The sequence below is a fragment of the Coenobita brevimanus genome, chromosome 9 (genome assembly GCF_032717465.1).
Source record: "Coenobita brevimanus isolate Jiangsu-jjx chromosome 9, ASM3271746v2, whole genome shotgun sequence".
NCBI classification, from domain to species: domain Eukaryota; kingdom Metazoa; phylum Arthropoda; class Malacostraca; order Decapoda; family Coenobitidae; genus Coenobita; species Coenobita brevimanus.
In genome coordinates this window covers 1,080,001-1,096,059 of record NC_136962.1, presented here as the reverse complement: position 1 = coordinate 1,096,059, position 16,059 = coordinate 1,080,001, and the positions used below count along the sequence as shown (strand labels likewise).

Here is a 16,059-nt window from a genome sequence, read left to right as displayed (position 1 = left end):
GCTTTATGTAACATGGAAGGGGACAGTAAGGTATAATAAACAAAATAAATCACTCAGGAAAAGGTGTTAGGTGGGTTTCCATCTGATAATGATTTTATATTGAAGGAAAGAATATTAGAGAAGTTTATATATGCGTGTGTGTGTGTGTGTAAAATATTCAGCTTAAATATGTGTGTGTGTGTGTGTGTGTGTGTAAAATATTCAGTTTAAATATGTATGTGTGTGTGTGTGTGTGTGTGTGACTCTCTCTCTCTGTAAGTGTGTGTGTGTGTGTGTGTGTGTGTGTGTGACTCTCTCTCTGTAAGTGTGTGTGTATGAATCTTTCTCCCTGTGTGTGTGTGTGTGTGTGTGTGTGTGTGTGTGTGTGTACTGTATTATACATTTATACATTAATAAATGGATACAAACACGTGTTTTATTTATTTATCCTAATGTGGATGGAGTAGGGAGGCTGCCAGAGATCGAGCAGTGTGGAAAATGGATGAAGTTTATTGTGCGTGACCTCAGGGATAAGGCACTGAATAGGGAAGCTGCCAGAGATTGAGCAGTGTGGAGAAGGGATGAGGTTATAGGGTGTGGCCTCAGGGATAAGGCACTGAATAGGGAGGCTGCCAGAGATTGAGCAGCATGGAGAGGGGATGAGGTCATAGAGTGTGACCTCAGGGATAAGGCACTGAATAGGGAGGCTGCCAGAGATTGAGCAGCATGGAGAGGGGATGAGGTCATAGAGTGTGACCTCAGGGATAAGGCACTGAATAGGGAGGCTGCCAGAGATTGAGCAGCATGGAGAGGGGATGAGGTCATAGAGTGTGACCTCAGGGATAAGGCACTGAATAGGGAGGCTGCCAGAGATTGAGCAGCATGGAGAGCCGCCCCAACCCCAGGTGACCAGGGAAAGGCAACTACCTTGCGGGCAGAACAACCGTCTTCAGAAAAGGGGTGGGACTGAACTAGCTTCAGTCCCAGGTAACACCGTATTGACGGCAATTGTTACACCCTCTAGGGCAGGAGGCCCAAGGCTACGGCCTAATAAAGTGTACCAGGGTAAGGCGACCCAAGGCTCCAGCCTTAGCACACCCCAGAGAGAGAGTTGCCCCAGTGCATCCCTCTCCTGCTGTTCTCCCCTACAGGAGCAACACCGCGCCGACGGTCCCTATACGTGGTGGGGAAGGAGCGGCCTTGTACGCCTTTCAGTTGCTCCTTGTACGACGGGTAAGCTCACGGCCACAGCCAACGTACGTACCAGGGTAAGGCGACCCAAGGCTCCGGCCTCGGGACGTACCGGAGAGGACACGGGCTACGTGAGTCCTTCTCCAGCCTCTTCCCCCTGTGGCAGCCCTTCATCACCACCCGGGAATATAGCCACGGAGGTGTCACTAGAGTGGTGGCAAGGCCCGATATCAGACCTACCTCCCACACCTGGGAGATCCTTGTTCCTGCCCGAGTCCCAACGGAGAAGTTGCCGCAGCCCAGCCCTGTCGGCGCCTCTCCCCCTAGGCGCCCGCAGTCCCAGGACCCTCAGGCCAGACCCACCGGCTCCCGATGAAGGCGATCCCGGCTCCCTCACTCCACAGAGCCAGAGACGACAGGCCCGACTGCTCAGGCTGTTCGGCCCCAACTCGAGGGCCACCTCTCAGGTCGAGGCCCCCAGACAGGAGGGCCTCCCTGCACCACACCGACGAGGCCCCAACTCGAGGGCCACCTCTCAGGTCGAGGCCCCCAGACAGGAGGGCCTCCCTGCACCACACCGACGAGTATGACCCAGGCAGTGACTCCCCTGCGGGTAATCCCTTGCCCTCTGCAGGCCGGGTCCCCCCCTCACGCCCTTGTCACGGAGTGAACATTACCCAGGAGATACAGGTAAATAGTGACGCCCCTTGTGCCGAGAACAAATTAGGGGAAATAACAGTGAACAGTGACTAAGTGAAGAACAGTGCGAAACCAGCAACAGTTACCGTTAGCCCAAAAGAACTCAGTGCCGGCAGGACAGAGAATGAACCTTAGAGTAAATATACGAGTCCTCCCAATAAAAGAACTTTCTGTGAACGCATAAGACTAGTGTGCGCGGGCAGAGTAAACGCCTGTGTGTGAGTGTCACCGTGACCAGGTGACTGTGTCTAGTGTCGCTATCCACACCCTGTCTGATTTATAGTAATATTTCCCCTACAGACATCCAATCTCGTTTATCACCTGTGTGATCAGTCCAGTGTATATCCTGCCTAAAAGTGACACATAGACAATAATATATATAATTCAAATGGGAGAAATGGAGTTCCCCCGAGCTAAGCCCTGTATTGGACTATATAGCCCCGCTAGGGTTACAGGAGCGAGCTACCACTCCCGGCACGGCAGTCCGGGCGAGGCTCGAACTCGCAATCCCCCGATTACGAGTCCGGCGCGCTACCACTGTGCTACCGCGCCCCCCATGTATAATTCAAGACAGCCCTGTATGACCATTGTAGTGTATGTTAACTCTGTCTCTGTTCCCCTGTATCTCAAATATCACTCTACAGTTGACCCTTGTGCGGTGTGGTGTGGTGAGGATCTGTCCGTTCTCCCCTTTGGGGCTAAGATGCGAATGAATGTGTTAGAATGGATGGGTAAATGGGGAGTGTGTCGTCCTGTCTCGGCTACCTCCCTTTCCTTGGGGGAAGCAGCCTAGGTATATAGATACATAGATAGTGTATTGTTAAGGTTAGAATTAAGGTAATAGATGTGTTAAGGTAGACTGAATGGTTTTTATATCCTGTTCCTTTGTGGGTGCTTTACTTCCGGTCTAGAAAGAAGACCCGCTTCAGTCGCTAGTGTTTTTAGGACGGGAAGTCGCCTTAAAAACACCAGCATAACAAAGGCATTGAACAGGGAGGCTGCCAGAGATCGAGCTGCATGGAGTTGTAACAATAGACTAACACTAGAATATGATGCTAGTCACAAAGAAGTGCTATACGCTTTTTACTCTAACTTGGCCTAAAATTGCCATCTCTCCATCTTGAATGCTGAGTTGTAACAATAGATTAACACTAGAATATGATGCTAGTCACAAAGAAGTGCTATACTCTAACTTGGCCTAAAATTGCCATCTCTCCATCTTGAATGCTGAGTTGTAACAATAGATTAACACTAGAATATGATGCTAGTCACAAAGAAGTGCTATACTCTAACTTGGCCTAAAATTGCCATCTCTCCATCTTGAATGCTGAGTTGTAACAATAGATTAACACTAGAATATGATGCTAGTCACGAAGAAGTGCTATACTCTAACTTGGCCTAAAATCGCCATCTCTCCATCTTGAATGCTGAGTTGTAACAATAGATTAACACTAGAATATGATGCTAGTCACGAAGAAGTGCTATACTCTAACTTGACCTAAAATCGCCATCTCTCCATCTTGAATGCTGAGTTGTAACAATAGATTAACACTAGAATATGATGCTAGTCACGAAGAAGTGCTATACTCTAACTTGGCCTAAAATCGCCATCTCTCCATCTTGAATGCGGATCAAAAGGACTAGCAAAAATAAGGGACAGTGAGAGGAAGACGGAGAAGAGGTGGACCGAGGAAGAGACGGTCAGACAACATCGAAGCACGGGCGGGAATGGGGTTCGTGAAGTGCCAGAGAAAGGTAAGGGACAGGGAAGGTTGGAGGGAAGTGGGATAGGTACATACTCTCCTTGTTAGTCTCTCATTTTCCATCTTTCTCTCATACTCTCCTTGTTAGTCTCTCATTCCATCCTTTCACCTCATACTCTCCTTGTCAGTCTCTCATTTTCCATCCCTTTACCTCTCATACTCTCCTAGTCAGTCTCATTTTCCATCCTTTCACATACTCCTTGTTAGTCTCTCATTTTCCATCCTTTCACCTCTCATACTCTCCTAGTCAGTCTCATTTTGCATCCTTTCACCTCTCTCACTCCTTGTTAGTCTCTCATTCCATCCCTTTACCTCATACTCTCCTTGTTAGTCTCTCATCCCATCCTTTCACCTCTCACTCTCCTTGTTAGTCTCTCATTCCATCCCTTTACCTCATACTCTCCTTGTTAGTCTCTCATTTTCCATCCCTTTACCTCTCATACTCTCCTTGTCAGTCTCTCATTTTCCATCCTTTCACATACTCTCCTAGTCAGTCTCTCATTCTTTTCACCTCATTCCCTCTCCCCCTCCACCTCCCTCACTCTCCTAGTCAGTATCTCATTCTTTCCACTTCATCCCTTCTCTCCCTCCACATCACTCACTCTCCTAGTCAGTCTCTCATTCCCTCCACCTCATTCCTTCTCCCCCTCCACCTCACACATACTCTCCTAGTCAGTCTCTCATTCTCTTCACCTCATTCCCTCTCCCCTTCCACCTCACACTCTCCTAGTCAGTCTCTCACTCCCCATCCTCACTCATACTCTCCTAGTCAGTCTCTCATTCCCCATTCTCTCCATCTCGTTCCTTCTCCCCCTCCACCTCACTCACTCTCCTAGTCAGTATCTCATTCTCTCCACCTCACTCACTCTCCTAGTCAGTCTCTCATTCCCCATTCTCTCCATCTCGTTCCTTCTCCACCTCACTCACTCTCCTAGTCAGTATCTCATTCCCTCCACCTCAATCCTTCTCCCCCTCCACCTCACACATACTCTCCTAGTCAGTCTCTCATTTTCCATCCCTTCCTCACTCATACTCTCCTAGTCAGTCTCTCATTCCCCATCCTCTCCACTTCATTCCTTCTCCCCCTCCACCTCACTCACTCTCCTAGTCAGTCTCTCATTCCCCATCCTCTCCACTTCATTCCTTCTCCCCCTCCACCTCACTCACTCTCCTAGTCAGTATCTCATTCTCTCCACCTCACTCACTCCTAGTCAGTCTCTCATTCTCTCCACCTCACTCACTCTCCTAGTCAGTCTCTCAGTCCCCATCCTCTCCACTCGGCGCTGCGTTGACGGAAAAACTATTTAATTCATTGCACAATATTTTCAAATCAAAATCTCATATAATTCCTTAATCATAATATACGCATCCACTAAAACCATTTCAAGTGTGAAAGTATGAATTGCTGTATTAAATTACCTCATCCTACTTTCCATCTTCCTCCTGTTCGGGGATAAGGAGGAAGTTAAAAGGTGTTTGGGTTAACAGGTGGAGGCGCGCGCTTAAAATTCCCGCCACATCTCAGCCTCCCTCTTGGCGCCACCTTCGAAATTTTGAACCCGACTCAAAAACATCAATATACCTCAAAATAATCATGGAAAACGACATATATAAACTTAAATTATACCTAAAATACAAAATATATAATTATACTCAACGATTTAATAATATAATGCAGCTTACCTCGCATCTCTGGGCGCGAAGTTCAAAAATTCACTAGCTCAAAAACACACCCTCCCCCTTCGAAGTCTGGCGTCCCTCTGAAGCCCGCCAAAAATCTCCACATTCAAGTAGAGGTTAAATAATTACATCCATTGTGAATGCATATCAAACACATCATTTTAAAATATAATTGTTAATAAAAGAGGATGGAAAGAAAGAACTATCAAACATAATTAAAATAATGATGATTGAGACTATACATCGTTTTATTTATGTGCATTCATTGACCCACGTTTACATTTGGTCAAAACTCTCGCTCTCTCAAAAATTATACTTTCTTGAGCATATACATATATATAATAAAGATTTTACTGATTCACACAGACCTAGAGGCATTTAAGGAATGTTTGATATAGAATTTACTGAAGAATATAGTCGTTAATTCTCTATAAATGATAAAATCTCTGTTGACACCTCCAACTTTACCATCCATTCTTAGTTATCACCCATCTTTTTTTGTATGTTTTTGCTATGTCCAGGCCAATTCATGTAGCCCAGGGATTCCCATTAATTCCCTGCATACTGAGGGTTCTCCTGACTGTATTAAATGACATAGGGACTGACAAAATAATGCAAAAATGATGGTTAAACTGATATGGCTGTAGGGCGTCATTGGCCAACCATACAAACCTGAACTCCCTCTTATCATCCATTTTTTTATATATTCCTGCTGTTTCCTGGCCAATTCATGTAGCTTAGGGATTCCCATTAATTCCCTGCATACTGTGGGTTCTCCTAGGTTTATTATATGACATAGGGACTGAAAAACCAAAGCAAAAATAATGGTTACACTGATATGACTACGACGACACTGGTCAACCATATAGACATTCAACTCCCTTTTATCACCCATTTCTTGTATATTCCTGCTGTTTCCTAGCAAATTCATGTAGCCCAGGGATCCCCATGAATTCCCTGCATACTGTGGGTTCTCCTAGGTTTATTATATGACATAGAGACTGATAAATACAGGAAAAATGATGGTTTTACTGATATGACTAAGCCTTCACTGATCAACCATACGAACATCCAACTCTCTATTATCATCCGTTTTTTGTATATATTTGCTACCTTCAGACAAATTCATATAGCCCACGGATCCCCATTAATTCCCTGCATACTGACGATTCTCCTGACTTCAATAATGGCAAGGAGATTGGAAAAATAATGAGAAAAAGATGGTTATATGACCGTTAAGCTTTACGAATCATACACACATCCAACTCCCTGCACAACGGTAGTCTCAGCCTGCAGTCCACTGAGTTCAAATTTTAAAATGAACCTGAGGCCTCAACCACCTGCCTGGCTATCTAAACATCCCCCAACACCCTCCCTATCCCCAAAAAGGAAGATGGGGGATTGGAGAAGGGAGTTTCAGCCTGCAGTCCACTGGGTTCTTGTCTAGTTGAACCTGGCATCATAAAAACAACTGACTTACCCGTCTAAATAAACAGCAGCATTAATTATATGGAGGGAGGGGGAGGCCAAGGATGAGATGGAGGGATGGAGTGGAGAGGTATATGAGAGAGGGGGGTGTGAGCTGGGGGGATGGAGAGTGAGAGACTAACTAGGAGTGTCCGTGAGTAAGGTGGAAGGGGGGAGAGGGAGGGGGAGGCCAAGGATGAGATGGAGGGATGGAGTGGAGAGGTATATGAGAGAGGGGGGTGTGAGCTGGGGGGATGGAGAGTGAGAGACTAACTAGGAGTGTCCGTGAGTAAGGTGGAAGGGGGGAGAGGGAGGGGGAGGCCAAGGATGAGATGGAGGGATGGAGTGGAGAGGTATATGAGAGAAGGGGGCGTGAGCTGGAGGAAGGGCAGTGAAATGGCAGGGGACAGGGTGACATGGAGGCAATTTGTTTGTGGCCACCCCTTAAGGGATTAAGGCGTCTGGCAATAGATAGATAGATAGATAGGTCTAAAAAATCCACATATACTCCTGTCATATATATTTTTCTCCATTAAGCCTTTGTTTCTTCCTTTTTGGGGGAGATTTTGGAAATAATTTTGAGTTACATATATATACAGAAGGTCTCAAAAATTCACATATATTCCTGCATCATGATATATATATATATTTTTTGCATTCAGCCTTTGTCTCTTTCTTTTTTTGTATATAATTTTGACTTACCTATATATACAGTAGGCTTCAAAAATTCTTATATACCCCTGGGACACTGATATATGTTTTTCCTGCATTCAGCCTTTGTTTCTTTCTTTTTTTTAGGGGGGGTGAAAATTTTGAGTACTGTTTTCAAAGTCAAAAAATCTAATATACTTTTTTCTGTACTCTGCCTTGGCCCAAAATTGCCATCTCTCCAACTGTTATTATTATTATTATTATTATTATTATTATTATTATTATTATTATTATCATCATCATCATCATATCTTAAATGTCAGCACCAACTTGCCTAGCCCAGGGCTCCTACTCTCCTCATGGGATTGGATGATGGATTATTATTATTATTATTATTATCACCATCATTATCATTATTATTATTATGCTAGTCATGAAGAAGTGCTATGGAAAGGAGAACCACTACAATGTCTTCTTTGGTCTATGATATATATGAGAAACTGACAAAGATAATAATAATAATAATAATAATAATAATAATAATAACAATAATAATAATAATAATAGTAATAATAATAATAATAACAATAATAATAATAATAATAATAATAACAAATAATAATAATAGTAATAATAATAATAATAATAATAAATCTCTCTTACCACGTTTGTATTCTTGTCAGTTATGGAAGCTCCCTAACACCTCTTCCTTAGTGATTTATTTTTGGATATGGCTGGTTAATATCCTTTTGTAAGTTATTTATGCAGAGTATGGTGATATTGGAAGGTTTTATGTAACACAGAATAAATCACTTAGGAAAAGGTGTTAGGGCGCTGTCTCTCATGGAATGATACAATTTTTTACCACTCTGTACCTCCCTAGAATGATTTAAAATTAATGTATGACAGAGTGACACAAAAGGTTTACTCTCACCCCAACAGTCATTAAAATCAGCATATTTTTGACAGAGTGAGTATTGTCACAGATCAATGCTTTTTTCACCACCCTGTTGCCCACCAAAATGATTCAAATTTTAGGCACAGAGTGACACAAAAGGTTCAATTCTCACCCCCAATGGTCACTTTATACTCAAACTTCTGACACACTCATGCTCCTCGTCTGCGTTTGTTTATGGTGTTCAGAATGTGTGCGCGTTCCGGCAAACTCCACACCCCAGGGCAAACTCCTCACCCGTCGGAGGATGTTGGACGTGTAGCGGACACTCCTCGCCCTCCAGCTGCTGTGCGCGAGGGGCTGGAAGGAGAGAGAAATGAAAGAAAGTGAGAAAGTGAGAGAGGAAGAAAGAAATTGTCATCATCGTTGTCATCTTCGTCATCATCCTGGCACTCTTCACCTACTTCTTTCTCTCTCTCCCTCTCTCTCTTCCTCCAATTCCTTCTCCTCTCATTCTTTCTACTACCTCTCTCTCCCTCTCTCCACCTCCTTCCCTCCATGTTCCTCCTTCTTCCTCTCTCTCTCTCCTTCCCTCCATGTTCCTCCTTCTTCCTTTCTCTCTCTCCTTCCCTCCATGTTCCTCCTTCCTCCTCTCTCTCTCTCTCCTTCCCTCCATCTTCTTCCTTCTTCCTCTCTCATCCACTACTACTACTACTACTACTACTACTACTACCACCACTACTACTCTCTCTCTCTCTCTCTATCTCTCTCTCTCTCTCTCCCTCTTTCTTTCCACCTCCTTCTTCTCACCTTTCATTCCTTTCTCATCATCCATCTTCTACAACTATTACTACTACTACTACCACCACTCTCTCTCTCTCACTCTCTTCCTCAAATTCCTTCTCTCCTCTCTCTCTCCCTCTCTCTCTCTCTCACCTGCAGGGCACCTAGGCAGCTCGGCTTTGGGTATATTCGTCACTCGTTGGAAATCATCGTGACACGCGTTACAGAAGTGCGTTGTTCCAAAGCAGAAGAACACCGCCACAGAACAGCAGTAGCGGCACTTGTACTCCAGGAAGTCTGTGCCGTGTTTGGGGCACATCTGGGCGCGCGACACATCCGAACACGCGCCACAGACGAGCTCCCTAGGGTCGTACTCATCACCCAGCCCCACCTCGACGTCACACCGCGCCTCCCCTCCATAGTAGGCCTGGGGAGAGATGGGGTGGGTTAGGATTATATGATGTTATTAAGATTATTATGATAGATAGATAGATAGAGATAGATAGATGGACAGACAGACACACACACATACATACAGAGACAGAGAGAAAGGTACACACACACACACAGACACATACACAGAGAGACAGACAGATAGATAGATAGATAGACAGAGAGACTCCTCCTCACCTAATTACACTTAAAACAGAAACAGTAGGCATAGCAGTCCATAGCAGATAGATAGAAAAACAGACAGACAGAGAGAGAAAACTAGATAGATAGACACAGAAAGAGAGACAGATAGACAGAGAGACAGACTGAGAACCAACACACACACACACACACACACAGACACATACATACACAGACACACAGAGAGGTACACACAAACACACACACAGAGAGATAAAATGCAAGACAGATAGACGCACAAACAGAGAGGCATAAAGAGAGATAGATAGACAGACAGATAGACTCCTCCCCACCTTGTTACACTTGAAACAGACATAGTAGGCGTAGCGATCCATGGCGTACGAGGCTGGGTTGTTGTGGTATCGCGCGCCCGGCATCGTAATGGCCTCCGCTCTGTGCAATCCCTCGTACTCCAGTCGCATCAACGCCTTTCGCTTCACATCCTCGTATAAATTCAGGATCGGCCCCAGGAGCTCTCCGAGGACGCTGTGACTCATTCGTACCTACGGAAAGAGAATCATTATTATTATTATCATCGTTATTGTTATTATTATTATCATCGTCATCATCATCATCATCGTCCTTCTCCTCCTCCTCCTCTTCTTCTTCTTCCTCCTCCTCCTCCTCATCATCATCACTGTCGTCGTCATCGTCATTTTTCTCCTTCTCCTCCTGGGCTTCCTCCTCCTCCTCCTCTTCTTCTTCCTGCTCCTCCTCCTCATTATCATCATCATCATCATTATTACATGAGAAAGACAGGATTTGATATGGGGCAGAGGAAGCAGGTAGAAGGAAGGAAGGAGGGAAGGAAGGAAGGAAGGAAGGAAGGAGGGAGGGAGGGAGGGAGGGTGGAAAGGAAGGAAGGAGGGAAGGAAGGAGTAACTTACCTTGCATATGGGACAGAGAGAAAGAGAAGGAAGGAAGGAAGGAAGGAGGGAAGGAAGGAGGGAAGGAGTGACTCACCTTGCATATGGGGCAGAGAGAGAGAAAGAAACGGTTGGAAGAAAGGAAGGAGGGAAGGAGGGACTCACCTTGCATATGGGGCAGAGGGAAAAGGTAAACGTAATCCTTGGGCCAGGCCAGCGTCTCGTCAACACATCGCGACAACAGTGGGCGTGAAACACATGGCCACACTCCAGCTGTAATGTGAAAGAGTGAGAAAGTGAGTGAGTGAGGGAGTGAGTGAGTGAGGGAGTGAGAGAGTGAGGGAGTGAATGAGTAAGGGAGGGAGACAGTGAGGGAGGGAGGGAGGGAGAGAATGAGACAGACGGAGAGAAGACTGAATCAGACCTTGGAAATATTTTAAAATGTAACTCTCTATATACAGTAATAATAATAATAATAATAATAATAATAATAATAATAATAATAATACAGAATAAAAATGAGATAGATGGATAGATAGATAGACAGATAGATAAACAACAGACACACCTGTATGGCGGGGGCGGCGGAGAGAGCCTCGGAAAAACAAATCATACACATATCATCGGCATCCTGTTTGAGAGTCGCCGAGTTCGCGCACCCGTGGAGGCAGGGAAGGCATGTTATTTCCCCCTTGAGACCCCCGCACAGGTGTCCACAGTCATGGGTGCGCGTACAGGCCTCGCGACTGTATTCCTGTGCGGGGAAGAGACGAGGGAGACGTTAATGTGTTGTTATTGTCGTTGTAATTGTGGTTTTCCTCCTCTTACTCTTCATCTGGTTCCTCCTCCTCCTCCTTCTCCTTTCTTCTTCCTCCTCCTCCTCCTCTTCCTCCTCCTCCTCCTCATCATGCTCTCTCTCTCTCTCTCTACTACTACAGTACTACTTTCCTCCAATTTCTGTTACAACAAATATTCCATCAACTTTTAATCCTCCTCCTCCTCCTTCTCTACCACTACCACTACTACTACTACAACCACTCCTACTGCTTCTACCACATTCACCACAGCCACCACACCTGGCAGTCATGGTCCTGGCACACCGGGGCAGGGGCAAAGAGTGACGGATGGGCCGGATCACCACAAAATCGGCAAGTAGGGGACGTACCGACCTGCGACCCTCTCTAAATCTACTCCCACTGCTTCTACCACATTTACCACAGTTACCACACCTGGCAGTCATGGTCCTGGCACACCGGGGCAGGGGCAAGGAGCGACGGATGGGCCGGGGCACCACAGAATCGGCAGGTGGCGGACGTACTGGCCTGGGAGCCCCTCGTTCGTTGGTTCTCCCCTCGTAACTCCAACATGGCCTTCAGGGTCGTTGAATCAGCCAGCGCTAACAGCCAAAAAAGCTTCGTTCGGCCACACCCCTCGTGAAGGTCGACCTAGAGAGAGAGTCGTTGTTATTATTATTATTATTATTATTATTATTATGGTCGTTATCATTATTATCATTACCATACTTTTCCTCCTCCTCCTCCTCTTCTCCTCATCTTCCTCCTCCTCCTCCTCCTCCTCATCATCATCATCATCATCATCATCATCATGCTTACCATCTACCACACAAACCACACAAAACTCTTCCTACCACACTACCACACAATCCTACCACACAAAACTCTTCCTACCACACTACCACACAATCCTACCACATCTACCTCACAAAACTCTTCCTACCACATCTACCACACAATCCTACCACATCTGCCACACACCCCTACCTTAATGGCCTCCTGTTCTTGTCTGAAAACAGTGCGGTGGTGGTGCCTGGTGCGGCGGTGGAGGTGGAGGATGCGGTCACATTCACCACACAAATTACTACCACACTCCTCACACAGAATCATCGCCAGCGTCTCCCCATCGTCATGATTCTCGCACGTAGGCTGGAAGATATTATTATTATTATTATTATTATCATTATTATTATTATTATTATTGTTATTATTATTATTATTGTTACTATTATTATTATTATTATTATTATTATTATCATTATTATTATGGTTATTATTATTATTATTATTATTATTATCATCATTCTCATTGTTCTCCTCCTCCTCATCATCATCATCATCATCATGTGAGGGAGAGAAAGGGAGGAGAGTGGTGGAGAGAGAAAGAAGAAGAGGGAGAGAAGAGATGAAGGAAGGGAGAGAGAGAGAGAGAGAGAGAGAGAGAGAGAGACAGACAGACAGAGACAGAGGATGTGTGTGTGTGTGTGATAGAAAGAGAGAGAAAGAGAGAGAGAGAGAGAGAAAACCAAGACAGTTACCCTTGGCTCAGGATTCTGTGGGTCATCTGAGTTTGCCGAGGCTGCTGTTGCCGATCCCGGAGTTCGCCAGTGCTGGGAGGACAGGGCGTCGACGTGCTCGGGGTGGAGGACGCAGAGGGAGGCCAGAGCCAGCCATAGGGTCGGCGTGGCCAGGCAGGCGGCGACACTCGACCGATCGTCCTCTTCCAATCGCGTGAGATTGATTATATTCTCAGCAATGGCGGCCTTGCTTACCCTCGCCCACGCCTCTGAGAGCTTCCCCTGTGTGGTAAATGTGGTAAATGTGGTAGTAGTTGTAGAAGTAGTAGTAGTAGTAGTAGTAGTATCAGGAAAATAATATTCTTTCTGTGTCTCCTCGTTCATCACTACGCCATCCACACACACACACACACACACATACATACACTCTCCCATTCTCTCTCTCTTCCCCCCTCCCACACACACACACACACACTAACTCTCATGCTCTCTCCCTCTCTCTCCTCCCTCCATCCCTCCCTCTCTCTCTCTCACACACACACACACACACTCCTTTCTCACCCTAACTCTCTCCCTCTCTCTCCTCCCCCCAACCCTCCCTCTCTCTCTCTCACACACACACACACACACACACACACACTCCTTTCTCACCCTAACTCTCTCTCTCTCTCTCTTTCCCTCCCTCTCCCACACACACACACTAACCGTCACTCTCCCTCCCTCTTTCTCTCTCCCACACACACACTCACACACACACACACACACACACACACACACACACACACACACACACACACACACTCACCATCGTCATGTCCCTAATCAGCGCAATGATCGGGTCCGCCTGCTTCTGTGTCGCGGCTCCACTCAACCACCAGCGGCCGGAGTGGATGGGGGTGGGGCGGACTGATGCCAGGGTGACTGAGGTAACGCCGCTCTTTCCACCCCCTATGCCTCCTCCTCCTCCTCCTGCATCTCCACTCTTGGTCTTGATTTGGACGGTGAGAGCCTTTGCAATCACCGCTAGGAATACGTCGAGAATACCTTGTCTGAAATAACAGGAAATAAATCACCACTTGGAATATGTTGAGAAAACCATCTGAAATAAGGAATAAATCACTGCTAGGAATACGTCGAGAATACCCTGCCTGAAATAGGGAATAAACCACCACTAGGAATACGTTGAGAATACCCTGCCTGAAATAATAGGAAATAAATCACTGCTAGGAATACGTTGAGAATACCCTGCCTGAAATAATAATGAATAAATCACCACTTGGAATACATTGAGAATACCTTGTCTGAAATAATAGGGAATAAATCACCACTTGGAATATGTTGAGAATCCCTTGTCTGAAATAATAGGGAATAAACCACCACTAGGAATACGTCGAGAATACCCTGCCTGAAATAAGGACTAAATCACCACTAGGAATACGTTGAGAATCCCTTGTCTGAAATAAGGACTAAATCACCACTAGGAATACGTTGAGAATACCCTGTCTGAAATAATAGGGAATAAATCACCACTTGGAATATGTTGAGAATACCCTGCCTGAAATAATACAGAATAAATCACCGTAAAGAATGTGTTGAGAATACGTTGAGAATACCTTGCCTGAAATTGAAAAAAAATGGCAGGAATAAACCACTGCTAGGTAGATCACGAGAACACCATCCCTCCATCTCATCCTTGGCCTCCCCCTCCCTCTCCCCCCCTCCACCTCACTCACATACACTCTCCTCATCAGTCTCTCACTCTTCCTTCCCCCAGCTCACACCTCCCTCTCTCATATACCTCTCCACTCCATCCCTCCATCTCATCCTTGGCCTCTCCCTCCCTCCACCTCACTCACATACACTCTCCTCGTCAGTCTCTCACACTGCACTAACCCGGCACAATATTCTAACGCGTGCACGTTTAGCGTAACACCTGACGCCATCACCCGCCAGTCACGTTTCACCTTTCTCGCTCTCCCAGCAACACAACCGTTACTCAGGACCCCCGTACCTCCCGCCCACCTCCCACATTCCCCACTCAGCCCACTCCTACCCACAGTATCCTCCTCAGCCTGCCTCACGTGCAAGATTCACTGCCTGCGTTTGCTCCACGTCGCATTCTTCCCCGCTCAGTCTGGCCACCAACGTAACTGTCTCCCTCTGTCTGTATTTCCTGCTTCCTATGACCTCCAGTGTAGGTAGGTAGGTAGGTAGGGGGTAAGTTAACTAATACTCCCAGTCCTTCATTTATGCAACAGGTCAACTCTGGAACCGTCTCCCTCTGTCTGTATTTCCTGCTTCCTATGACCTCCAGTGTAGGTAGGTAGGTAGGGGGGTAAGTTAACTAATACTCCCAGTCCTTCATTTATGCAACAGGTCAGCTCTGGAACTGTCTCCCTCTGTCTGTATTTCCTGCTTCCTATGACCTCCAGTGTAGGTAGGTAGGTAGGGGGGTAAGTTAACTAATACTCCCAGTCCTTCATTTATGCAACAGGTCAGCTCTGGAACTGTCTCCCTCTGTCTGTATTTCCTGCTTCCTATGACCTCCAGTGTAGGTAGGTAGGTAGGTAGGTAGGGGGGTAAGTTAACTAATACTCCCAGTCCTTCATTTATGCAACAGGTCAGCTCTGGAACTGTCTCCCTCTGTCTGTATTTCCTGCTTCCTATGACCTCCAGTGTAGGTAGGTAGGTAGGTAGGGGGGTAAGTTAACTAATACTCCCAGTCCTTCATTTATTCAACAGGTCAGCTCTGGAACTGTCTCCCTCTGTCTGTATTTCCTGCTTCCTATGACCTCCAGTGTAGGTAGGTAGGTAGGTAGGGGGGTAAGTTAACTAATACTCCCAGTCCTTCATGTATGCAACAGGTCAACTCTGGAACTGTCTCCCTCTGTCTGTATTTCCTGCTTCCTATGACCTCCAGTGTAGGTAGGTAGGGGGGTAAGTTAACTAATACTCCCAGTCCTTCATTTATGCAACAGGTCAACTCTGGAACTGTCTCCCTCTGTCTGTATTTCCTGCTTCCTATGACCTCCAGTCTTTCAAACGTAGTGTGTCCAGGCATCTCAGAATGAACACATCTTGAATTTGGCTGTCTCTTGTATTGTTTTTGTTTTTTTTCTTGGAAGGAACAGTGTGCGGGCT

The 16,059-nt window shown here is 45.9% G+C and overlaps 1 protein-coding gene across 1 annotated transcript in view; it reads right to left on the bottom strand.

Annotated features, from left to right (window-relative positions):
* Nucleotides 1-8,106: 8,106 nt before the first annotated feature.
* hiw (MYC binding protein highwire) overlaps nt 8,107-16,059 on the bottom strand; it is a 116,539-nt gene continuing 108,586 nt past the window's right edge. Inside the window, exons 68-76 of the mRNA XM_080280059.1 lie at nt 13,724-13,967; nt 12,940-13,200; nt 12,389-12,550; nt 11,837-12,052; nt 11,176-11,361; nt 10,773-10,880; nt 10,035-10,244; nt 9,262-9,535; nt 8,107-8,685 (exon numbers count right to left, since the gene is read on the bottom strand). Of these exons, the coding sequence (XP_080136185.1) occupies nt 8,570-8,685; nt 9,262-9,535; nt 10,035-10,244; nt 10,773-10,880; nt 11,176-11,361; nt 11,837-12,052; nt 12,389-12,550; nt 12,940-13,200; nt 13,724-13,967 (1,777 nt within the window). The 3' untranslated portion in view covers nt 8,107-8,569. The remainder of the gene's footprint in view (nt 8,686-9,261; nt 9,536-10,034; nt 10,245-10,772; nt 10,881-11,175; nt 11,362-11,836; nt 12,053-12,388; nt 12,551-12,939; nt 13,201-13,723; nt 13,968-16,059) is intronic.